The following is a 25,252-nucleotide window of genomic DNA, read 5'->3' as shown; positions in this document are numbered from 1 at the left end:
TCTCCGGACCCTGGGCCACACGCCACAGGCTTTCCGGTCAGAGGCATAGCTCAGCTACCTCCCACCTGAGTGCAGCGAACACTCAGCTTCTCAAAGGATTGGGGGTGGGCGGAAAGCAACAGGCCAATCTAAAGGGTGAGAGGCGTAGCAAGGGATGCCGGCAGGGAGATCTATTTGATTGACGTGAAATGTGCCCAATGAGAGCAGAGGACAAGTGACGCTTTCGCCTCAATGGGCAGGACGTTAGCGATTTCAACCAATCCAGATCAGGAGTGTCTTGCTTTGTGGGAGGTTTTTGAGACCGCTGAGAGTCGTTGGCGTCTGTCGAACGGCCTGTGGAAGTCTTGCTGCTTTGGGTAGGGGGTTAAAATCGTTCTCGAGAGGAACGTCTCAGTCCGAAGACAAAATGAGTTTAGCTTTGAGGTCGGTAATGAGGAGGCGGCAAATGCACTCTACACCTCGCAGCGGGCCCCAGGGCGGTTGTGTGTGGAAGGGAAGCAGCTGGAGGCCGAAGCGAGAAAGGGAATGCAGTTTGGGACAAGGGACGGGATCCTTGGTCAAAGTTCCCGGGCCCAGACCTCCTCCCCTTGGGGGCCCTGGTGAGCTCCGCACTTTAGCTGAGGCGGTCGTTTCTGTCAGGGCACTGGCTTTAGACCGCCAAAAAGCCGGGCTGTGGTAGTCTTGAGGAGGCAGGGAAATATCGCGAGGTTTCAATGCGCGGTGTTTATGCGAGAAACCGGGAAACCAGGCCTTGTAGCATCCCTTAATTCAGTGCCTTGTCCACGGCTCCCACCTCAGCCGACCTCCTGCTAACGTGCGTGCTCAGTCGTTTCAGTCGTGTCAGACTCTGCGACCCTATGGGCTGTAGCCCGCCAGGCTCCTCTGGGTGTGGGTTTCTCCAGGCAAGAGTACTGGAGAGGATTGCCCTGCTTTCCTCCAGGGGATCTTCCACACCTGCGTCTTCTGCATTGCAGGCATATTCTTTACCCACTGAGCCACCTGGGAAGCCCCCTACTAACATATTTACCCGTAAATTTTGGAAATAACGCAAAACCTCTGCTCTTTCTCCTGGGGCCCTGCAAAAGGGTATAATCAGAGGCTCCTTTTAGTGATTTTAGTTGGTAATCTCTTAGATTTCCTAAATTTTCTCATTTTACCTTTCATTCGTTTCCAGCCTCTAACTCACTGTTTGTTGCTCCCTCTCCCAACCACAGCTAGAAGTTTTACCGTAAAAGTGTTTATGTAGTTAAGCTTCAGTAAAAAGGAAGCGAGTTCTGAAGAGGGATAATCGTGGTAACCTTGAATGAGATCTACTGTCGGTGGGTTGTGAACTTTTGTCCGGTCAGAATCTTGGGAAGAGAATAACCCCCGGAGTTTCCAAGCTTGTGTGAATTCAGGTCTCTTGTGAAAGAAAGAGCTTTATCATAACCTCATTTGGTCATTTCCTAGTCATCTCTTGCCTTTTTAGAGTAGATTTCAGAGAATAAAAGTCAACTGGTTTTTACATTTTTAAAGTTTATAGAATTCTTGTTTCAAAACTTGTACAAGTGTTGTAAGCCCCATTTGAAAATTTGGAACGCTTATATTGGCACCTCTTAAGGAATACATTTCTAGATTTTAAAGTAAATTACTTTTTTTACTTTAAGTTTTTTCAGAATTTGTGAGAAACTGTCTAAATGTATATGCTGAGATTTACAAGACAATTGACTCTTCACCTTATGTATAAATAAAATACCACAAATATTAAGTACTTTTTTGGTGTTTGATATTCGTGGTATGCTTACGTTCATTATTTTGGCTGGTTTGTTAATATCAATGGGAGAAATTACAAAAAAGTGCCAGTTTAAAATGTGTAGTTTAACAGTGCCAAAATAGCTTGTAAATTAATTGATGAATTAGACTTTTTTTGCAATACTATTGATAATTCTAAGCACTATAAAAGTAAACCTAATATATAGAGATCAATTGTGAATTGAATTCTTTTTTTTAAACAGTCTATATTGTAGAATGATGAGAATAAGTATGGGTGTTATGTTTTTTGTTGGGGTTTCTGACAGAACTTTCTTTTTCACACTTCTTGTTTCTTCCACAGTAATATTAGTGGGAATAAATACAAAGCTAGGAAGGAGGAAAAGCTAGGTCCTCATTTCTTTTAATAACCTTTTAAAACTGTAAAACTTTTCAGTTTTAGGGAGGTATAAATTTAAAGCAGCTTAGTGGAATGAGCAGGGCTTTGACTCATGTTAGGAAATTTCTTTATGTTTTTACAAAATACTTTTTAGAAATTTAAAACATTATTCATTGGCTAATTTTTTGGTTGCATTTTTGGAATTTTATCATTTAGAAGCATATGACAATAGGATTAAGGTGGACTAAACAGACTTTCTTCTTATCATTTCATAGAAATGACCTTGTAGTAGACAAAACAAAGAGGAAAAAAAGAAGAGAACTCTCTGAAGAACAGAAACAAGAAATTAAAGATGCTTTTGAACTATTTGACACAGACAAAGATGAAGCAATAGATTATCATGAATTAAAGGTAATACACTTAAAATATATCTTTTCTATTAAAATGTTTTGCATTTTTGTCTGCTGATTAAAAATGCATTTCTAAATATTTTAATTGAACTGGTTTTGGAAATGTAAACCATTTTAAACATTTACTGTTAAGTGCTATAATATAGTTGAGTAGTACTTGTATCTTTTTAGAAACTCCCTTTCACATGGTAAAATGAATAATATTTTAAATGTAAAAATATATTCCTGTAGAGGGGCTTATTTTTCATTCACATAGTTAAAATATTTGAAACTGTAGGATTTAAACAGTTCTAACCATATTCCTCTTCCCATTGTGTGTTTTTTTCCTTTTTTTGTGACTCATTCATTTCTCAGATTGAGGCAGTGTTATTTGTTTTTTAATTTAAACATGTTAGTAACAGTCTCAACCTATTTTCTCTTATTCAAATGATATAAGTGGTGTCTGGTGTTGATGCAGTGCTAGTGGGGAAAAATATCAGTTTTAAGTTTTAGAATTTTTTATAAAGAATCAAGGGGAAATTGATGTTTAAGATAGTTTGGATCTTAAACTCAGCACAATGAGAGAGGTAGTATCCTTGTGGCTCTTTAGCTTACTTTTCCCTCTGTTTTAGTTACCTAGCTTTGATCAGTTCTTCCTTTATAATGGGCTTCCCTTGTGGCTCAGCTGGTAAAGAATCCGCCTGCAGTGCTGGAGATCTGGGTTTGATCCCTGTGTTGGAAATATCCCCCTGGAGAAGGAAAGGCTACTCACTCCAGTATTCTGGCCTAGAGAATGCCATGGACTGTATAGTCCATGGGATCGAAAAGAGTCGGACACGACTGAGCGACTTTGACTTCACTTCACTTTACTTCCTTTATAATGTCTCTTCTATTTGTGGCCATTCTTATTATCTTGGTTTGTGGTTTTTTGTATCTGGAACTTCCTACATGGTTTCTCCATTTCCTGTACACTATCATTAGATTCATCTTTCTAAAATTCTTTCATCATGTTATTCATTGCTCATAAATGCTTAGTGGCTCCTCATTGTACACTAGATTGAGTTCAGATTTTTTTCATTTGCATTGAATGCCTCCTACACTTTTACTACCACATACTTTTCTCATTTGCTAACTGCTTTTTTTCCACCTGCTCTTTCCCCATTCAGGTAAGGTAAAGTGCTCTGTTCACTGTGTTCAAGCCTGTTGTGTATTTCTTTGTGTGTTTTAGTACTAGTCATTCTTTTCTAAATGCCCTTCTACTCCACTTCATCCAACTTGTATCTCTCCAGTAAGACTTCTTTAATAATAACATCTCTTCTTCTTTGTTACTATTAACTAGATCTTTTCTTTCTCTAAGTTTGGGATTGTGACTACTTACTTGATAGCAGTAAGTAGTTGATAACTTACTTGATAACTAATCATGTTGAGTAATTCTTATTTTAATTTTTTAATCTCTTCTGTTGTATAACTTTTAATATTTATGCTATGCCTTTTTTAAAAATTTGGTTGTTAATCCTTTGAGAAAAAAATAACTTGTTAAAATTATCTGTGCAGTAAAGTCAATACATTGTACAATGTATTCTATAAACACTCATTGATTAGTTTGTCATATTAAAAAAGGAATACATAAAAATGAAAAGAAATGCCATTTAATTTTATTAATGAAGAAAAACTATCACTGTTATTTTAGAGACAAAACATGTGAAAGAATATGCTTTACTGATATGTTGTCATCTTTTAAGTTTTAAGAACTGAAGAATTGGAATTCACTTATTTTGTAAAAATTTTTTATAATTTGCTTTTCCCTTTTAATCCAAAAGGTGGCAATGAGAGCCTTGGGGTTTGATGTAAAAAAAGCTGATGTACTGAAGATTCTTAAAGATTATGACAGAGAAGCCACTGGGAAAATAACCTTTGAGGATTTCAATGAAGTTGGTGTGTATTTTTACAGTTTTGTAAACACTGTTTTACAAAAGTCTTTGTAATCAACAGTTGTTAGGAAATTATCTGGATACTATCAGTATTTCTAAAATTCTCTGGGTTATGGAATTTTGTCATTGAACATTGCTATATAATGTACATCTTATTTTTGGTGTTCTTTTTGGGGTGCTCTTTCTTTTTTGCTAATTTTCAAAGAAAAGATTTGTAGCTTCACTGTAAATGAGATTTATCATTTTGTCTTTTGCTTTGTTCTGAAGATTTTAACCAAGCAACTGTTGTGTTGCTTGTTACGGGAAGATGTCTTTCTACGTAATGGGTACCTATATTATGTGATAAAACTAAGAATGGTCGAGAAATTATTTTCTTATAGGAAAAGATAAGATTTGGTGTATTTTTGTTTAGAAAATATTTCCCAAGACTATCCAAATATGTGATTTTCATTGGCACGGTGGGAGAAGAAGAAATTGGTAGCAGTATCTACCAAACTACTATATCTAAAGATATGGTATCTTTAGCCATGTATGAAGTACATGCCTTCAGGTTGACAAAGCATATGAGCGGGGCTGCATACTGTAGATGACCTTGAGCTCAATGAATAAAGTCATCTCTTTAAAGTCACTGGTGGGGAGAAGATTGTAGTAAGGGTGGCAGTTGCTAGACTGGGAGCAGAAGAAAACATTTTAGAACGACCAGCTGGGTCATAATCTAAGCATATTATTATTATTTTTAATGTCTATTCAAATCCTTTGTTCATTTTAAAAAATATTTAATTTATTTATTTGGTTGTGTTGGATCTTAGTTGTGGCATATGGATTTTTCATTGTAGTACATAGACACTCTTATTGTGTCACTTGGGCTGAGTAGTTGCAGTGTGTGGGCTTTATGCTCTGCAGCCTATGGGATCTTAGTTCCTGGATCGAACGCATGTCCTCAGCATTGCAAGGAAGATTCTTAACCATGGGATCACCAGGGAAATCCTTCTAATATCCTAATATTTAGTTAGTAATAATATCCTAATAATCCTAAATTATAATATCCTAAATAATATCCTAAATAATAATAGTATCCTAATCCTAAATATTTAGTTAGTTTTTGATATTCTAAGAATCTAGGAAAATTCAGCTACACACAGACATATACAAAGAAACCTTTAAGTATTCAACAAGAAGTAATATGAGAAAGAAAAGGAATAGCAATTAGTACGTGTGGAAAAAAATAGATTTGTATCGTTAGTAATTTTTTTCAAATCTGAAAATTTGAACCCAAAGCGAGGAAGAGGGAAATTAAAGGAAAAAATCTAGAAGACAAAAAAAGCACCACAGAGAAGATCTCCAATTAATAGATGATTATTTGGAAAGGAGCCTGTCCCTTTGGAGAGCATCTTCTTTTTTTTCTCTAATTTGTAGAATTTACTTGAGAAGAGGAATAGTGCCATTTCATTTTCCCAGTATTGAAGCTTTTGGGGTTTATGATTTTAGCAAAAGTTTTAACTGCTGCTACTGCTAAGTCATGTCAGTGGTGTCCAACTCTGTGTGACCCCATAGACGGCAGCCCACTGGTCTCCGTCCGTCCCTGGGATTCTCCAGGCAAGAACACTGGAGTGGGTTGCCATTTCCTTCTCCAATGCATGAAAGTGAAAAGTGAAAGGGAAGTCGCTCAGTCATGTCCAACTCTTAGTGACCCCATGGACTGCAGCCTACCAGGCTCCTCCGTCCATGGGATTTCCAGGCAAGAGTACTGGAGTGGGGTGCCATTGCCTTCTCCGAAAGTTTCAACTAGATTGTTTATAGAAACAAGGTTCAGGATACAATAGGAATGATACTACTAGGAAAGAGCTATACTTCAAATAAATTTGGTCCAGTGTAGTGGTTTAGCATGGACATTTTGGAATCAGATTGCCTGGGTTTAGATCCTGGTTTTGCCACCTGCTAGCTGTGTAACTTGGTCATTTTACTTCTCTCTGCCTCATTTTCAGCTATAAAATGGGAATGGTTGTACTATCTCATAGGGTTCTTAGGAATAAATAAGTTAAAAATATGTGAAGTGTTTAACAAAAGAGCCTTAGTATATAGTAAGTTCAATTGAAAGTGAAAGTTGGTAAGTTGTGTCTGACTCTTTGAGACCCCGTGGACTATCTAGTCCATGGAATTCTCCAGGCCAGGAGAGAACTAAGGAGGAGATAGCCTTTTCCTTCTCTAGGGGATCTTCCCAACCCAGGGATCAAGCCCAGGTCTCCCGGGCACTGCCGACAGATTCTTTACCAGCTGAGCCAATTAAGTGTTTGTTATTACTTAAAAAATTAGTCTTTGTTTTAATGGCTTGAAAATGTGATATATGTGTATTGTTGAAGCATAAAAAGTATTCTACTCCATGTATTTGTATTTTTCTCATTACCTTTTCCTGTGTATGTTGACGCTCAGTTGTGTCTTACTCTTTGTGACCCCATGTACTGTAGCCCGCTAGACTCCTCTGTCCAAGGGCTTCTCTTGGCAAGAATAGTGTAGTGGGGTGCCGTTTCCTCCTTCAGGGGATCTTCCTAACCCAGGGATTGAACTGGCGTCTCTTGTGTCTCCTGCATTGGCAGGCAAATTCTTTACCACTAGTGCCACCTGGTTGTAGGTTATTTTAAGCACTATATGAGTGAGAGTGAGTGAAGTCGCTCAGTCGTGTCCGACTCTGCGACCCCATGGACTGTAGCCCACCAGGCTCCTCCGTCCATGGGATTCTCCAGGCAAGAATACTGGACTGGGTTGCCATTTCCTTCTCCAGGGGATCTTCCTGACCCAGGGATCGAACCCAGGTCTCCCAGATTGCAGGCAGACGCTTTAACCTCTGAGCCACCAGGGAAGCCCTAAGCACTATATAATTGCCTCTAATAATTTTATAAAACACATTATTTCATCTTAAGTGGATACAGTTTTAAAATTTTGATTTTATTAGCAGCTGAAGCCAGAGTCCTATGTCATCTCTACCTTTCCTGATCCTCCATCTCTTCTGTGTTTCTAATAGAGCAGAAATACTGGGTTCCTTCTAGAATAAATGTTCATGAATAAACTTCACCCTGACTTTCAAAGATCAACCTTTTCACAGGCTCAGCACATACTTTAGCTATCCTCAGGCCACTTATTATCAACTGTCAGATAAAATTTTATTACTGTTTGGGAATAGTTAAGAACCATGTTTTCTCTTCATTTTTTGATTATTTTAAAATAATGACTGACCACAGATGAATATATGTTTTACATGCTGTGCTGTGCTTGGTTGCTCAGTCGTATCTGACTCTTTATGACACCATGGAGTATAGCCCGCCAGGCTCCTCTGTCTATGGGGATTCTCCAGGCAACCCACATGCCCTCCTCCAGGGGATCTTCCCACCCCAGGGATCGAACCCAGTTTGGGACAAATTACTCTGAATCAGAATAGACCCAGGAATTGAATCCTGCAATGATTCCTGGGTTGAGAAGATCCGCTGGAGAAGGGATAAGCTACCCACTCCAATATTCTTGGGCTTCCCTTGTGGCTCAGCTGGTAAAGCATCTGCCTGCAATGTGGGAGATCTGGGTTCCATCCCTGGGCTGGAAAGATCCCCTGGAGAAGGGAAAGGCTACCCACTCCAGTCTTCTGGCCTGGAGAATTCCATGGTCTGTATAGCCCATGGGGTCTAAAAGAGTCGGATGCGACTTTCACTTCACTACGTCGTATTTACAACTATTTACATAGCATTTACATTGTATTAGATATTGTAAGTAGTCCAGAGATGTTTTAAAGTATACAGGGGTATGTGCATAGGTTATATGCAAATACTACCCATTCCAGATGTTGAAATCTGAGGAAAGTCCTGGAACCAGTCTCCCATGGATACCATAGAAACTGAGGGACAACTGTAATAGATTTTCTGTGCTGAGGGTGGTGAAAGTGAAAAGAAAAGGGATGTAGTTAAGAGTAAAAAAGTTAGTAACCTCAGTAATCTAGGATATGACTGCTTGGGTTTAAAGTTTTAATGTGATGTTTTCTAATTTGCTGTATTAAGTGATTTTTTAAAACATATTCAGTGTTTTTACTTAATTTTTTTAGCAGACGATTTATATACCTCCCCAGCCCTTCCTTTAAGTTAGTCTTGACAATTTTCCATAATAAACTACTTAAAGAGAAACTTTGGTCAAGAATGGAATGAAGTCACAAAACAAAAAAACCCATGAAACAAAACTCAATCTCTGCTGCTTTTAAAAAGCCAACGCTTTCACTAGTTATACTCACACAAAACACAGAACAAGGTTTGCGCCGTGTGTGTCTTCAGTGTTTCCTGGCAGTGGCTCTCCTCCGATGCAAATGGTGGAGCTGCCCCACGCATCCTGCGTGGAAGTCTGCTCATCTTCATATTATCTGAAGGGTCCGGCTGGAAGATTCTAAGGTCTTAAAATCCCAAATGGTCATGCCTCTGTCAATGCCATTAGTGCAAAATTTGCAACAATCTTGGTTGTCCACCTCATAAATAGAGACTTGAGTGATGCTGTTCTGGTGCAGTGTCTCCAGGGCCGTGTTGAGGTCCTCAGTCATGGCCTGCTTGTCCATATTGTGTTGGATGCTCTGTTTGGGGATGTCCAGCTTGGTGACGAAGGTCAAGCAGCTGTGATTGTTCTTGTTAAAGAGCATGGGGCAGCAGTCATGGCCAGCAGCCACGATGCTGTTCTCTGAGACAAACGACACACTCAGGAGGGGCAGGAACTCCACCTTTAGGGTTGAGACTTGCATGCTTTTTGAGGCGTTGGCAGTGGACACAGTGCTGTTGTGGCTGACCCAAGCCAGGCGGCTGCCGCTGGCGGAGAAGCTGAGCCCGTGTGCCCTGCCTCCATACTCTGACATCAGCTGACTGAAAAGCATTTTGCCACCCCAGGGCGTACTGGCTGGCTTCTCATCCACTTCTTTAATGTAGGTAGAAAGCACTCTTCATTGAAGTCACAGGATCCCACTGCCAGCAAAACGTTGTTGGGATGCCAGTCCAAGCTGAGGACCGTGGAGCGGGTGGGCTTTTTAACGTGCTTGCTCACATACCAGTCGTTTTCAGACTCGAAGTACCAAACAAAGATGAGTCATGCCCTGCTGCCCATGGCAAATCTGTTCTCACTTGATGAAAGTGGCTGCATGGTTAGTTCTCAGGATCACCAGGGTTAGCTTCCAGACACCATCTTTCTGACTCCAGATGTAGGTATTGCAGTGGGCCCCGAAAGTGATGGTATGGTCACCCTTGGGAGCCCAGTCGGGACCTGTGATGTGTCCATTGTGCTCCTTGAGTTCCTGAACTTTCACCCAGTGGCCCCCGTCCTTCTTATAGATGTGGACTTTGTGATTATTTGGGCTAAAGGCGCTTTGGGTATGATCCGTGTTCTAGGCATGAAAGGTGATTGGCTATAGTAAAAACTGATGCAGGGGTATTGTTCTTAGTGTTTTTGAAGCATAGAAAGCTGGGATCGGGGACATCTGGACGGGTTTGGAGTATTGAATTCGTGGACTCTGGTCAGTGCATGCTCATAGACTCTGGTGGGCACGAGTAGAGGACCCTTAAGTGATTTTTACAATGTATAAGATCTAACTATTTTGAGTGAGTACATTTCTGATAGTATAATTAAGTCATTTGAAAATAGAGTTACATGGACAGAAATTTGTGAAATAGATTCAACCCACCTTTACTGCCTTTCTGTTGATTTATTTTCATTGAAAAAAATATATGTTATAATTCTACTTTGTAGAGCAAGAATAGAACATGAAGGCATGGAGGGGAGTCATCATGAAGTTAAAATGTGTTAGCTGTCCAGAATGATGGGTATTTATACTTCCAAAGAAAAGTTGCATTCTAAGGCAAAGTATTGATAAAAGATTCTATAGACACACAAGTCTGAAGTAACTAACACAATTAAAGCACCATTGGGATAGGAATTTATACATCTTGGAACCCCATCTGTTCCCCAGATCACCCTGTTGCTTCTTTAAGTACATTAATATTTTCAGCAAGCTGCTTTTTTGGTTCACCTGTCATGTAAATTATTTAATTGGTGAAGAAAATTTCTTAACACTTTTTTTTTTTCCTTGTCCTGCTTTTTTGTTGGGACTAAATTCAAAATAAGTTGAGTATGAGCCATAAAGTTAAGTGTGGTATTTTATTTTGGTGTTATGGCTGTATATATGCCAACTCCTTTTTAACTGAATATTTATGAGCTTTGATGATTTGCATACTTAGAGTAATATACTTCAATTAGTTACTTGGAAGACTTTTGTATAAAATTAATGGATAAAAGAAAATTATTGTAGAGGAAAAAAAGAAAATTATTGAATATATGTGTAGATGATTTAACATTATCTTGAATAGGTGCTTATTCTAAAGCTCATTCAACCAGATACGATGCAGACAGCAGCATAGCAACAGTTTGTGGGGGACTTGAATTGTATTTTTCTTTTGGGTGCATTAAATATTCCAGTGTTTTCCGTCTGTAAGCCTTTGCAAATTTTTAATGATTCTGTAAACCTGACAGGATGGAGTTATTTTTAATGGCACAGTGAAAATCATAAATGGCTCTTGTTGTAGTGGTAGATTAACATGTAGAATTACTTCAAAGATTTTTACTTTGATATTTTCAGAATTTTATCTAGTAACTTAAAAAGTTTTATACCACAGATTAAAAAGTTTTGTTGTTGTGGCTATTGATTAAAGACTGTGGTTTTATGAAAATATTAAGCTCACTCTTATTATATATTGTTAAATTTAATATATTAAATAATTGTTACTATTGAGGCCTGAAATTGCTCACATTTAATTTTAATTTAGCTGTCTGATAGTTACTATCTTGCTGAACAGAATGGATTTGACTTTAGAGAGATCTCCTTTCCAGACTTTTTTATTCTTACTACAATCAGATTCTATCCTTTTAGGAACTTCTTTTGAGAAACCAAGGGGTTCTTCTAAGTTATGAAGATACGAGCAGAATTTTCATATACTATCTGAAATTGTGTCTTTATTAATGGTGACAGTTAATTTTGTAAATTTGTTAGGGAAATTTGTTTTTAAGTTGTGTTAAATTTGGAGAACAATCAGTATTACTATTAAGTTTAGCCAGCAAACAATTTTTAGTTGGTTTTGATTGTTCTGTTGGTATGTCATCTCTACAACTAGGTTACAAACTCCCAGACTTGTGTGCTTGATATCAGTGGAACCTAGTACAGTTCTTAATAGTAGACCTTAAATAAATATGGTATAAATATAGTTTTCAAAAATTTGCTTCTGTGTAATATAATTATGCTTACTCTTAAAATAGAATATTATTGTTTAGTCACAAGTTGTGTTTGACTCTTTTGCGACCCCATGGACTGTAATGTACCAGGCTCCATTGTCTACAGGATTTCCCAGGCAAGAATACTGTAGTGGGTTGCCATTTCCTTCACTGAGGATCTTCCTGGCCCAGGCTTCGAACCCATGTCTTCTGCTTGTCAGGCAGATCCTTTACCATTGAGCCACGTGGGAAGCCATATAATAGGATAAATTGTAGATAATGTGAAGGTTAAATTCTAAAATATGGATTTGGCTTTTCTGATTTTAGGTTTTATCTCAGGGATTTTGTACTTTGGTTTGGCGTTTTTATTGCCAAACTACTTTCACAGTTTTAATTCTCATCTAATAATTAGTTGATTTTACAAATGAATGCCTTTGTGACTGTGAAGGTTTACTTTTCATCTCTCTTTAACTATAGTGACAGACTGGATATTGGAAAGAGATCCACATGAAGAAATACTGAAGGCATTTAAACTATTTGATGATGATGATTCTGGTAAAATAAGCTTGAGGAATTTGCGACGTGTTGCCAGAGAATTGGGTGAAAACATGAGTGATGAAGAACTTCGGGCTATGATAGAAGAATTTGATAAAGATGGTGATGGAGAAAGTAAGTTTTGAGTAAAACATATATTCCAAATATTCCTACTTGTACACATAAGTAATTTTTTTTTAAACCAAATGATTTTCAAGACCCTTTGCAAACTGTCCCTTTATTTAGTGTAAATGTTGTTCATTCTGTAATGGGCTTTTTGCATAAGTATCACACATACTTGGCTTGAAATGAAGCAGACCTTTAAAACTAACTGTACAGGTTATAATATGAGGTTCCACACTTCAAGAAAGTATTGAAGTGTGGAACCTCATATTATATTTCTTTGAGGGTGAAATATCTCCAAAATTTCAGCCTCTCAGTAAATTTCATCCTTTAATGCTTTCTTTCTCAACCTTTATGCATGTCTTAAGTTTGAGTCTTCCCTTCAAATATTTTGAAGTTTTATTTCTTTATTTACTGCTGCTGTCCTAATTCAGGCCCTAATTTCTTTGTTGGAATTTTATAATATCATAGCTTCGTTCATTATTTCCTTGAATGCCTGCTGGTACACAGTTCTGTGTGCTGACCAGTGCTGCCCAATAAGAGGCTGATGTTGTCCCTGCTCTTGCTGACTTAGAGTCTCTTGTAGCCTCCTAATTGCCTCCTCTATGCCTCTAAGCCTCTGTTTTCATCCTAATATCATTCTTTTCCTAAAATGCAAGTTTGGTGATGTCATTTTCATATTCAGACACTTATGATTCTTTAGTGCCTATATGAGATCTGTCCTACAACAGCTATCTCGTTTTATTTTCCACTGTATTCTTCCTCTTTTTACTCTAACCCTCACTACTTATATAGTATACATACTTTGACAGAATATATTCCATCCTGTCCTTTTATGCTGTGCCTTTCATCATGCTGTTCTTTAATCTAATTGCCAGGTTCTGTCTGCGAAAATGTTAGTCGTTATCTCAGGTTCATCTTAAACTCCCCAAAGCCTCCCTCATTGATCTCTATTTGTAAATGATGAGATTTCCATTGAGGGCCCATTTAGCGAAACAATCTTTTTTGACCTTTTATACATTGCCTTCTGTTAGTTATATACATATGTGTCTTTTCAATTATATTGTGAGCCACTGAAGAGCAGTATGGAATCATACAGTGCAAAAAGCCTGAGGCTTTGGAATCATACAGGCCTGGATTTGAATTGAATCTCTACCACTTACTTAGTAGCTCTGTAATTTTGTGCAGGTTGTTACATTTCTGAGTCTCAGTTTTCCTATTTACAAAAATCAACTTTAATACCTTTCAAGGTGGTTATGATTATGAAATGGAGATAATTGAACATGCCTAGCATTAAGTGTAAACTTGTTTTCCTTTTTTTTTTCTTTTTCATGTTTATATTCTCCTGCGTTTTCTTGAACGTGATGAGTACTGTGATGTTTATAGACTTAAGTAGTGAGCAGGAGTGTGTGTTACAGTAGATATATGTTGCTATAGTACCAACTATTCATTTTTACATGAATATATATATTTATATGTATATACGTATATTTATATAACCTTGGAAATACTGGGATGCTTCAATAAGGAGGTAAGATAGTAGCAACTGGTTATCAATACAGATTTGTAGATTGTTAGAATTGTGCATTATTATGCTTTCCCATTATATTTATGTGACTGTTACTGAGCATTATACAACTTTTCTGGGGCTTTCCGGTTAGCTCAGCGGTAAAGAATCTGCCTGCAATGCAGGAGGCTTGGGTTTGATCCTTGGGTCGGAAAGATCTTCTGGAGGAGGGGATGGCAACTCACTTCAGTATTCTTGCCTGGAGAATCCCATGGTCAGAGAAGCCTGGTGGGCTACAGTCTATAGGGTCGCAAAGAGTTGGACACTACTGAAGTGACTTAGCATACATGCATACAACTTTTCTATTTTTAGTACTAGCTCTTTGAAGAGAATCAACATAATTAATTATATTTTAAAACAGAGATGATTGAAACTTTAGAAAATTTAAATGACTTCTTAAGCTCTAACTCTAATATTTGGATTTATAATCCACTGCCTTCATAGTTAAAAAATGTTTGTGTCTTCCCTAGCTGTTGATTATTACTCTGAGTTAGCTTTAAATGCGGAGAAGGCAATGGCACCCCACTCCAGTACTCTTGCCTGGAAAATCCCATGGATGGAGGAGCCTGGTAGGCTGAAGTCCATGGGGTCGCTAAGAGTCGGACATGACTGAGCGACTTCACTTTCCCTTTTCAGTTTCATGCATTGGAGAAGGAAATGGCAACCCACTCCAGTGTTCTTGCCTGGAGAATCCCAGGGACGGGGGAGCCTGGTGGGCTGCCGTCTCTGGGGTCGAGCAGAGTCGGACACGACTGAAGCGACTTAGCAGCAGCAGCAGCAGCTTTAAATGAGTTCCTTTATGTAACATACTCTCTTCAGTGGTAGAGAGAATCTTGGTATATCTGTTTCATACTCCTGCTACTAATGTGTCAAAAGACCAGAGGTATTATACAGTATTATACGGGTAAAACAGTTTGTTTTACCTGTACTAGGTACAGGATTGCTTCTCTAAATAAAGCTCTGGTAATGATATAGAAAGACTCCTTCCCAAGATATATAAACTAAAACACAATAAATCTTTTTGAAAAACAGTAGCAACATTAAAAAACTCCAAGTGGACCATCTTCTAAATAATTATGAATGTTAACATTTGAAGTGAAGTGAAGTTGGTCAGTCATGTCTGACTCTTTACGACCTTATAGACTGTAGCCCGCCAGGCTCCTCCATCAATGGGATTTTTCCAGGCAAGAATACTGGAGTGGGTTGCCATTTTTTTCTCCAGGGGATCTTCCCAACCCAGGGATCAAACCTGGGTCTCCTACATTGCAGACAGACTCTTTACCATCTGAGCCATCAGGAAATCCCTTTAACATTTATTTAGTACTTAATATATTTTATATTCTGTGCTTATAATGTTACCTTGTGGATTATGTCACTTAATTTTCATAATAGCTTTTGTGAAGTAAATACATTGTTTTACATATTTATGCTTAGGATAGATGAATATATAGATGGGGAAACTAAAGCTCTGAGAGTTTAATAACCTATTCAAGGTTATCACAACACAGCAGAGTGAGATTTAAACTCAAATCTCCATAATGACAAAGAATATGCTTTTAACCATAATACTGTATTGCCTCTTATGCTATAAAGTAAAATATTAGTTTTCTATGTTTATAGAGTTTTTTAAGTTACATATTATTATAGGAAGCAATGTGTTAGTAAAGTATTCAACTGGCACTTCAGATGTTAAAATTTGTTATTTCCCCTCTGAAGCCAGATAGTCTCTAAGGTAATTAATCTACTTAATTTCCCTGAAATTTTTTAATTTTAATAAAATGTAATAAGATTTACCCTATAAAATGACTGATGAAAATTTTGTTTGAAAAGGTAGTGTACAAAAAAATGAAGTGGCATATTTGTTTGATTCAATATATAGTTTATCAAATGCTTATTTTAAGGTAGGCATTATGTTAGAATTATTAAATAAAGGAACTTGATATAAGATACGATTGATAGAGAAGGTTATAAAACCAAATGTATGAAGGCATCATCGATCCTCCTAATTGTCTGAAAGTCTTACTGATAACAAAGTGAAGTGAAATGAAGTTGCTCAGTGTGTGAAGTGAAGTGAAGTCGCTCAGTTGTGTCCAATTCTTTGTGACCCCATGGACTGTAGCCTGCCAGGTTCCTCTGTCCATGGAACTCAACAGGCAAGAATACTAGAGTGGGTTGCCATGTCCTTTTCCAGGGGATCTTCCCAACTCAGGAATGGAACCCAGGTTTGTCCTGCAGACAGATTCTTTACTGTCTGAGCCAGCTTTTAAGTTTACTTTTTTGGACTTAAACATTTTGTTTTTAGATATGGAATTATGGAATAGTTTAAAATACTTTTGAAATGCTCCAGTGTTTTGTTTTAGAACTCCATGATGCTTGATTTGAAATTTGAGTATTGAGATTTTACAAATTGAGAGAAAAAGTTTGAGGTTAAGTTTTCTTTCTTAAAGTAAGAAAACATAAGTACTTTTCAGATTTTGAATATTTTAATTATGGCTCTGTTATGCTGTTAAAATGATGTTAGTCAAATCATTCTAAGGCCACTTTCCTTGTGTTGTTTTCCTTAAAAATATACTCTTGTTTGCTGTTTTGGTCTAGATGCCTGATTCTAGATTTTTCTAAATCAGGGGTTCTTAAAAGAAGGTGCATATCGATGAAATTGTTCAAAGTTTTAATATATTTTGATTATGTTTTATAACTAGAGAGGGAAAGGGGTAATAGCTGTCATAAGATACTGAAGCGTATTCCTTTAACTGCAAAGGTGAAAAATCAATACTGCAGTTTATAAAATCATTGAAAGTATTTTGAGTTTTGTATTATAGGTTTTGTATTCTGTTCCACTGTCTGTCATACTGTGTTGTAGATGTTTAATATTGAATGCATGAATTGGTTGTTCTTTCTCAGGTTCTGAGCAACTCATTCTTCTTAATTCCTTATAGCTTTTTGTTGCACTGTTTTTTCTTTAACTATGTTTCAGTTTTGTTTTCTTTTAAACAGAGGCTTTTATGTCTGTAAAAGTTCCAAAAACAAGTTGACATTTTTTCTATTTTCATCCTTCATAATTCTAATTTACATGTATGATATATTTAAGCTTATTTATTCAGAAAGTGTTTGTTAAATGAACTAGTGGAATAAAGATTATCAAGAGAGCTTAACCATCTAAGAAATTTAAAATAACAAGCTTTTAAAACTATTTTATTGTGTGTGTAAATGATTATGATGGGTTTTTTTTGTAACTTGGATACTTTAGTTAATATTATAGAATATTTATGTTTATTATATTTTATATATTTTTGTATTCATGAAATTCAATTTAATGTATTCAATTTGCTACAAAGAAGTAAAAGCAAAATAATATGTCTTGGTTTATTAAGAATTTTGTATAATATAAAATTTAAAAATACTTAGTGTAAAATAGTAAAAGTGTTCTCTGAAAAAAATTTGTATTTCTGACTTACATTTTCTTTCTTATCACAGTAAATCAAGAGGAATTCATTGCTATTATGACTGGTGACATTTAAAGAATTACAAGGATAAACACTAAGAATGTTGCAGTTGTCATCTTATATTCTATTTTTGTGCCTGGAGCTGTGTTAAAAAAAAAAAAAAATCTTAGTTTGTTTTTCCGAAAGGACCAAAAATAAGCATCTTATGTATTCATATTTTACTACTGTTAAGTTTCTTTATATGAATAGTATTGTTAGTACTCTAATAGTTTAGCTTTGTATTTTATAGTATAGCTTTTATATATAAAGTTAAAACGTTGAATCACGTGGTACACATTTTTTGAAGGTTTTTTATTTAGCATTCGTAGTCACTTTTGTTTTGGTGCATATGTTTTTCAGACTTTCTTTAATAAAATGTTTATTTTTTAGTGTATTAAAATTTGGTACATTTTGTTTTATTTTGATTCCAAATGTCTGTTAATTCTCAAGAGTATCTTTCTTAAATCTTTTCTCTTTACACTATTGGTTTCAGAAACAAAAATTGACATACAGATTTTAATATAATAGTACATTTTTCATTACAAGTTTGATATTTGATGTTTCGGTACAAAATGATGACTCAATATAGGCATAATTCCTTTTTCATGAGTCTTTCAGTTTGGAGGGAAAAAGTATTGTGCATATAGATTCATTTATCCTCATGTATTATGTTCCATAATACTTTTGGTGTCAACGTAAGTTATGACAGTTAAATCTGGATATTTCCATCTTAAACTAATTGAATACAGTTTGAATCATCTAACTTCTTGACAAAGTGAAAGATGTAAATTTTGGAATTTTGATCTCTTAAGATAATTATCACTCAATTAAACGTCACAGTGGTGAAAATAGGAAACTGTGAGTCACAGAAATCATGTAAGGCTCTGTTTTACTGCATAAAGGAACATTCAGTGATTTGCCAAGAAGCAGTGGTGGCAGATTTTCCAGGTATTGGTGGGTTCTTCTTCCTTATAGAAGGGTATGTTGGGGGAAGACACCTGGTAATGGGAGATAGGTCATAGACAAATGGAATTTATACCCATCTTTCACTAATTACCTGTTCCTGGTGGTAGGAAGAAAGTTTGGTTCAGTGGTGTTTAGGTTCTTGTTTTAAATTTAAAGGAAAGTAATAATTTGAGGCACTCTAAATGTGAGCCTCTTAGAATACTACAGAAAGAATTATCCACTAGGAACTTAGCAAAAAAAATCGGTAAAGAATAATAGTGGTGATATTTCAGGTAATTATCTAGAAAGCAAGTTAATTGTTCACCATATTAAAATTTAATTTTGAATTTGAAATCAATTGTTCATAGTAGTATAGTGTAGGGATCACAAAGAGCTGGACATGACTGAGTGTCCAGTATCTAGGGCAACAAATAGACTGTGAAATTAAAAAAATTGTATCATAGTGATGAATATGCCTTCCTTGTCTCAATCACAAAATATGTTGATTTCCAGGAAGTTGAAGAATAAAGAAAATGCAGAGTAGAGCACGAACATACAGCAAGGCTTGCTAGTCTTCTACCACTGTATTGGAATAGATAACCCAAGGTACTTTTTGTCATGTACAGAGATTCTTCTTTAGTCTTAATATAAATACTTTCTCCTTGGGATGCCAGCATTTTCTTTTGAAACTGTGGCTTGAGGGGAAGAGTGCTCACCTCAGTTCTTTGTTTGTGAAAGCTTTCTCTTACAGTTCGGAAAAGGCAATGGCATCCCACTCCAGTACTCTTGCCTGGGAAATCCCATGGACGGAGGAGCCTGGTAGGCTCCAGTCCTTGGTGTCGCTAAGAGTCGGGGACGACTGAGAGACTTCATTTTCACTTTTCACTTTCATGCATTGGAGAAGGAAATGGCAACCCACTCCAGTATTCTTGCCTGGAGAATCCCAGGGACAGAGGGTAAAGTTTTTTCCAGTGTCAATAACTGTAGAGTCCAAAGGCTTATAAAATTAACTAGTAGAGGGGGCAATAAGAAGACAGGAGTGAATTTGCTTTACAAAAGGAAGTGGAGGTGAGTATTAGTCATTTATTATTATAGTTATATTGATTATGCAATGACATTTCATGATGTAAGAAAATAACTTTCTTGTTAAACTTAAGCTGGTGCGTTTGCTGCTCTGGTGTCCTGGTAAGCTTTGATAGTTTGCAATTTTTCAGCTAAGATCTTTTTTTTTATATGTAAGCCAACAAAGCCTACTTTCTTAAGAAGTTATGTGCCTCTCAACAGTTCCTAGATTAGGGTCTGGTGGTAGGTAGTTGCGATGGGGAGGAAATCAGAAATATATTTATTATGCACTTAATATGTGATGCATAATGCTTATTTAATAGTTTATTGCAGGAAATTCATATAGCATTTCTAATGGAACACTTTAAAATTTAGTTGATGTGCCAGTGTTAATGGCCTTGCATTAGCAAACACTATGATGAGTGGACTATCCAGTTGGGTTGCTTATTTCCTCAACTCCCTAAGCCATCTATCTGACGATAATCGCTGAATGTAAATCCTCTTGGGAATTGCTAGTGACGTGTTTTACCCTGAAGATGATTTTTAATGTTCTGAAGACCAACGTGAAGATGGCAAAATAGTTTTAAAAAATCATTTAAAATATATAATTAAATTTAACTTATGTAGGTATTATATAAAGATAATATAGAAAGTAACAGCAAAAATTCTTTTTTTGTGTTAAAATTGCCAGTTCCATTCCCATTCCTCTCAATAGTATCAGTATCAGTTAGACTTCAGACATCAAGAAGAGCACAACTGGATATTTTAACAGAGTGTAGTATAGAGTGGACTCCCCTGGTGGCTCAGTACCACTGAGAATCGGCCTGCAATGCAGGAGACGCAGGTTTGATCCCTGGGTCGTGAAAGATCCCCTGCAGAAGGAAATGGAACCCACAGCAGTATTCTTGCCTGGCAAATCCCATGGACAGAAGAGCGTGGCGGGCTGCAGTCCTAGGGTCATGAGAGAGTCCCACCAGGACTTATCGACTAAAACCGGCAAATACCGGAAATAAGTTAAATTGGTGCTGCTGCTGCTGCTGTGAAGTCGCTTCAGTCGTGTCCGACTCTGTGCGACCCCAGAGACGGAAGCCCACCAGGCTGTCCCATCCCTGGGATTCTCCAGGCAAGAACACTGGAGTGGGTTGCCACTGGTGCTAGAGAACCGAAAAAAATCAGAAAAGGAACACTGAGATAGCTGAGGGTAAAGGTGGTGGTTCCTGGAAACTAGAAGTTTGGAGGAGAGGTCCTGCAGAGCAGGGACTCAGAGCTGCCTGAGGAGGAGGGCACTGGTAGGGGATTGATGAGGCTGGTTTGGGAAATCTCCAGAAAAAGCTGGCGAGTGGAACCAGGTGATGCTCCTGAAATGAAGACCTGTTGCCTTGGAGATGTTGACAGGAACTCCAGGCAAACAGGAAATGTTAAGAGCCTTTCCTCCTCCTGTCTTCCTTTATTCTTCTAGTTCTCTTTTTGCATGCATGTGTGCCAAGTCACTTCAGTTGTATCTGACTCTTTGCGACCCCCTGGACTGTAGCCCTCCAGGGCCTCTATCCATGGGGATTCTCCAGGCAAGAATTCTGGAGTGGATTGCCATGCCCTCCTTCAGGAATTGTCCTGACCCAGGGATTGAACCCCCATCTCTTACATATCCTGCATTGGCAGTAGGGTTCTTTACTACTAGTGCCATCTGGGAAGCCCCAGTTCAGTTTTTAGTGGAGCTTAAAAAAATTCAGCTGGCAAAGGGAAAATGTCATTTACACAGACCTAACCTCCAGTATTATACATTTGAGTATAGAATATGACTTGGGGGTGTGTGGGGAAAAAGTTTAGTAACAAACACAATTGACCATCTATTTTATGATCTGAACCAGGTTACTTGAGAGTGAAGGGGCTTAGGGGGAGATTATTATTTATATCGGGACAACAGGTGTAACTCAGAACTAGTCTAGGCAAATTAGGACATACTGTCACCTTTTATCTGGGACTAGTATCCATTGTTATTTTGGAGAAGATTCTTTCATCCTGTTTCGTTTGCACTTACATGAGATTATAGAAATAGTTTTTTTTTTTTTTTTTTCCCACATGAATATTCTATCCATTGTGCAGCTAAGTTTTATAAAGGAAATGTCTTTAAAAATTTAGTAACTTGGACTTCCCTGTGGTCCAGTGGTTAAGACCGTGCTGCCAATACTGGGCATGGGTTGATGCCTACTCGGGGAGCTAAAATCCCACATACCTTGAGGTGTAGCCAAAAGATTAAAAAGAAAACAGTAAAAATTAGTAAATTAAGTGCTATTGTGTTCCAGGCACACAGAGGTATTTATATAGATTATGTATTTTAATCTTAATAACTTGGGATAGATACTGTTGAGTGGCTTTTGTTTTACATACACAAAACTCAAAGCTTAGAGGGCTTAAGTAACTTGTTCAAGGTAATGCTTTAGTTTTAGTTGCTAAGTTGTGTCCGACTCTTTGCAGCCCCAAAGAGGCTCCTGCCAGGCTCCTCTGTCTGTGGGATTTTCCAGGCAAGAATACTGGAGTGGCTTGCCATTTCCTTCTCCATAGGATCTCCCTGACCCAGGGATCAAACCCCAGTCTCCTGCATTGCAGGCAGATTCTTTACCAATTGAGATACCAGTGAAGCCCTTCAAGGTAATAAGAATTGGAATTTGCTCCTAAGCGTTCTGACTCCAGAGTCTGCTCATAGCCACTAGATTATCCGCCTACAATGATGTTTATAAACTATCTCAAGGTACAAATGATCAAACTTTTAAACCCTTCTCCAGGGGATCTATCATGGATGACCTCCTTAATTGTAACAGCTGGTTAATGATTTGTGTTTCATTAGAGAAGCTATCTTTCCTTAGAGAACATGTATTTTGCTTGTGTTGAAAACTGAGGCATTTAAAGTCCTTGCCAACCTGGTAAACTTAACCATACTTTAAGCAAAATCAACATTTTTCTTTTTCATTTCCTATTAAGGTAAACATGTTCAATTAAATCTGAAATAGCTGGCCAAAACTAAACTTTCCAGGAGACTTTCTCTATGTCAGTCCTGCTGAGAGATAATTATTGCTAATCTAACTCCTACGAGATGATGTGATGTTTTTCAGCATTAGCAATAAAAACAAAATAACTCCCTCAAAGGGGGAAAAAGAAAAAAAAAAAAGGGAAGATTTAGATTGTAAGGATGTTTTTTATGAGAGAAAACTTTGTTCAAATCTAATTGGCTAGTTTCACTGCTTAGCAAAGATTAAAAGAAATAAAATAGGAAAGATTTTTTAAAAACTAGAAAACATATGTTGTAAATACCTTTTTTGGTTTGGGGAAAAATTAAATCAGATTATACTTGTGAAGATGTTTTGTGAATTGCAAGTTTTATTAAAATATAAATTGCTATAGAACTAGACAGGTACTACAGTTAGAATTGCTGATCTGTGGGGCCAAGTGACTTGTAGTTCTATAGTCTGGTCCTAGAACATCTGGGATCTCCAAGTCCCCTAAAGGACTCTCAGGTGTACCCAGACCCATGTAGCTAGAAGATTGGTAGGGGGAAAATTTTTAAACCTGCATTTGTTTCTTTGACATGTTTATAAGCAGATGAGTAAGCCCAGTGTTTAGTCCATTTGAAGGAAGTATGTTCTTAGGGAACTTGGTATATAAAAGTAGAGAATTATATAAATAATATACTGTTTATGTTTGGTCAAAATAGTAATTATGTTAAAATGTTTCCGTTTGGTTGAAATAAGCTTAAAATTGTAACAATTTCTATTTCTACTCTTGGAGAAGGAAATGGCAATCTACTCCAGTGTTCTTACCTGGAGAATCCCAGGGACAGGGGAGCCTGGTGGGCTTCCGTCTATGGGATCACACAGAGTCAGACATGACTGAAATGACTTAGCAGCAGCAGCAGCATATTTCTACTCAAGTTATTATTGTCAAAAGATTTTTTTAAAAAATTGTTGTAAAAAGCTAATCTTAATTTCCTGGCAGCTATGAGGGTCTTCATTTCTAAAGGATTAATTCATGAGAAAAAAAGATAGGCAAATTTTTTTCTTAGAGAGTTCTTTGTTTCTATTTTATTGATAATTTATATCTCATCTTTTTCCAAAGAGAGATTTATAGCAAATGTCTCCAGCACAAATACAATAAGATTATTAAATTAGAAATAATAGATTACAAACCAGATGAAATGAAGAAGACACAAATCAAAGTCAACTTTAGTTATTCAGTATTAATTTGAAAGAGTTTTAAAATTAACTGGCTAGCAGAGACCGGGGACAAGGCTGATCTTCCCATCACAAATAGCTGCTTTTTACCGCTGTACTCTCCTTCCTTTTGCCTCCTTGGGATTAGAGAAGTGCTGAGTTAACTGAGAACCATCTCTGGTTAAAGTGGGGGTGAGACCTACAGCAGCCCCTCATTCTCCAGTGTGTGCACGCTAAGTCGCTTCAGTCGTGTCCGACTCTGTGCCACCCTATGGGCTGTAGGCCGCCAGGCTCTTCTGTCCATGGGGATTCCCCAGGCAAGGATACTGGCGTGGGTTGCCATGCCCTTCTCCAGGGAATCTTCCTAATCCAGGGCTTGAACCTCATCTCTTGTGTCTCCTGTATTGGCAGGCAGGTTCTTTACCACTAGCGCCACCTGGGAAGCCCATTCTCCAGTACATGTCCCCAACTCCTGGCACTATAGGGAAGGGAAAATACTGGACTCCTGCTGTGCCTTCGTGTGGTGAATCTACAGCCTAGTTAAGCTGGGCCTACATAACCAAGATACTTGTCCCAGGAATCCAGACGAAGGTAAAAGGTGAGGGCCAATATTTTTTTTTTTTTAAGCTGGATTTGGAATATGAGTTACTGTGTCAAAATAGAAGTTTCAGAAGTGCGAATTAATGCACAGACTCGTTACTGAATGACATATCCCGTATACTACTTTCTACAGTATAGAAACATGAAATTAAATGTATGGCCCAATATCTTAAAACATGGCTCAGGATTCTGATTAATTGGGCATTGAGGAATACAGTAACCACTTCAATTGATGCTTAGCCTCAAGGAAACCAGAGGTTTAGGAGTGGTATGGGAGAAGTTTGCAAGAGTTGTAGGGAAAGGATGGGTGGCTGAGAGACACTGATGGCAAAGGACTGCTCAATAGTTATTGGCCTGTGCATTTACTGTCAGATCTTGAATGTTCCAGGACCTCTAGGGTATGGAAAACAATCTCATCTACGATTCTGTTTTTGTCCTGGGACTGATTCTGTTTGACCTCAGTTTTCAAAAGAGCGTAGAATGGAATCTAAATTCCATACTGTTCTAAGGTGACTGTGGCTGGGCATCCACTGATGGAATTGAATGGGAACACGTGGTTCTGGTTCCTTCCATTTCATTCATTCATAGAAGTCAACACACTTCTCCCATTTTGTATCACTTAGGGTATCATCCCATTCATCTAAAAATTAAAAGTATAAAAAATTAAAAGCACTTCAATTTGGTAATATTCTTGTGATTTTTCAATGAACAGTGATTGTGCTTTTGTGTCTAAGGAGCTGTTTGCCTTGTATACATTAATAGATATAGACCAATAAAAGGAGTCATTAGCTTGGTTCTTGTAATCTATGAGTCTAGCTTTTTAAAGCTTCATCTTGTTACATATTCAGCTTTGTTAATCTCTATTAATGAAATCTTATGTTTTGAGATTGTTCTTTTTAGGGAGTGGGTTTGGATTCTTCTAATTTTGAATGTGTTTAGAACAAATTTACATGTAGTGTAACTGACAGTAAATTCACAGGCCTTCTGACTTCTTAATCAGCCAATTCTTCTCTT

General features: G+C 37.3%; 1 protein-coding gene and 1 pseudogene across 1 annotated transcript; one reads left to right on the top strand and one right to left on the bottom strand.

The window, feature by feature from the left end:
* The first annotated feature begins 275 nt into the window (after positions 1–275).
* Positions 276–17,803, top strand: CETN3 (centrin 3). Its single transcript, XM_005907532.3, has 5 exons — positions 276–423; positions 2,404–2,539; positions 4,338–4,452; positions 12,198–12,389; positions 17,419–17,803. Exons 1-5 carry the CDS (start codon positions 407–409, stop codon positions 17,460–17,462), a joined length of 504 nt encoding a protein of 167 aa, XP_005907594.1. The 5' UTR covers positions 276–406; the 3' UTR covers positions 17,463–17,803.
* On the bottom strand, positions 8,833–12,181 carry LOC102275380 (actin-related protein 2/3 complex subunit 1A pseudogene; annotated as a pseudogene).
* Positions 17,804–25,252: the final 7,449 nt, after the last annotated feature.

The sequence above is a fragment of the Bos mutus genome, chromosome 7, assembly GCF_027580195.1.
Source record: "Bos mutus isolate GX-2022 chromosome 7, NWIPB_WYAK_1.1, whole genome shotgun sequence".
Lineage (NCBI taxonomy): Eukaryota > Metazoa > Chordata > Mammalia > Artiodactyla > Bovidae > Bos > Bos mutus.
The sequence above is the reverse complement of the archived record's forward strand: the minus strand, read 5'-3'. Positions and strand labels throughout refer to the sequence as shown.

Bases quoted from the DNA above. Each gene is read 5' to 3' on its own strand.
- CETN3 (XM_005907532.3), top strand. The intron at 2,540-4,337 runs GTAATACACTTA...TTAATCCAAAAG, and splicing joins TAGATTATCATGAATTAAAG to GTGGCAATGAGAGCCTTGGG. The intron at 4,453-12,197 runs GTGTGTATTTTT...CTTTAACTATAG, and splicing joins TGAGGATTTCAATGAAGTTG to TGACAGACTGGATATTGGAA.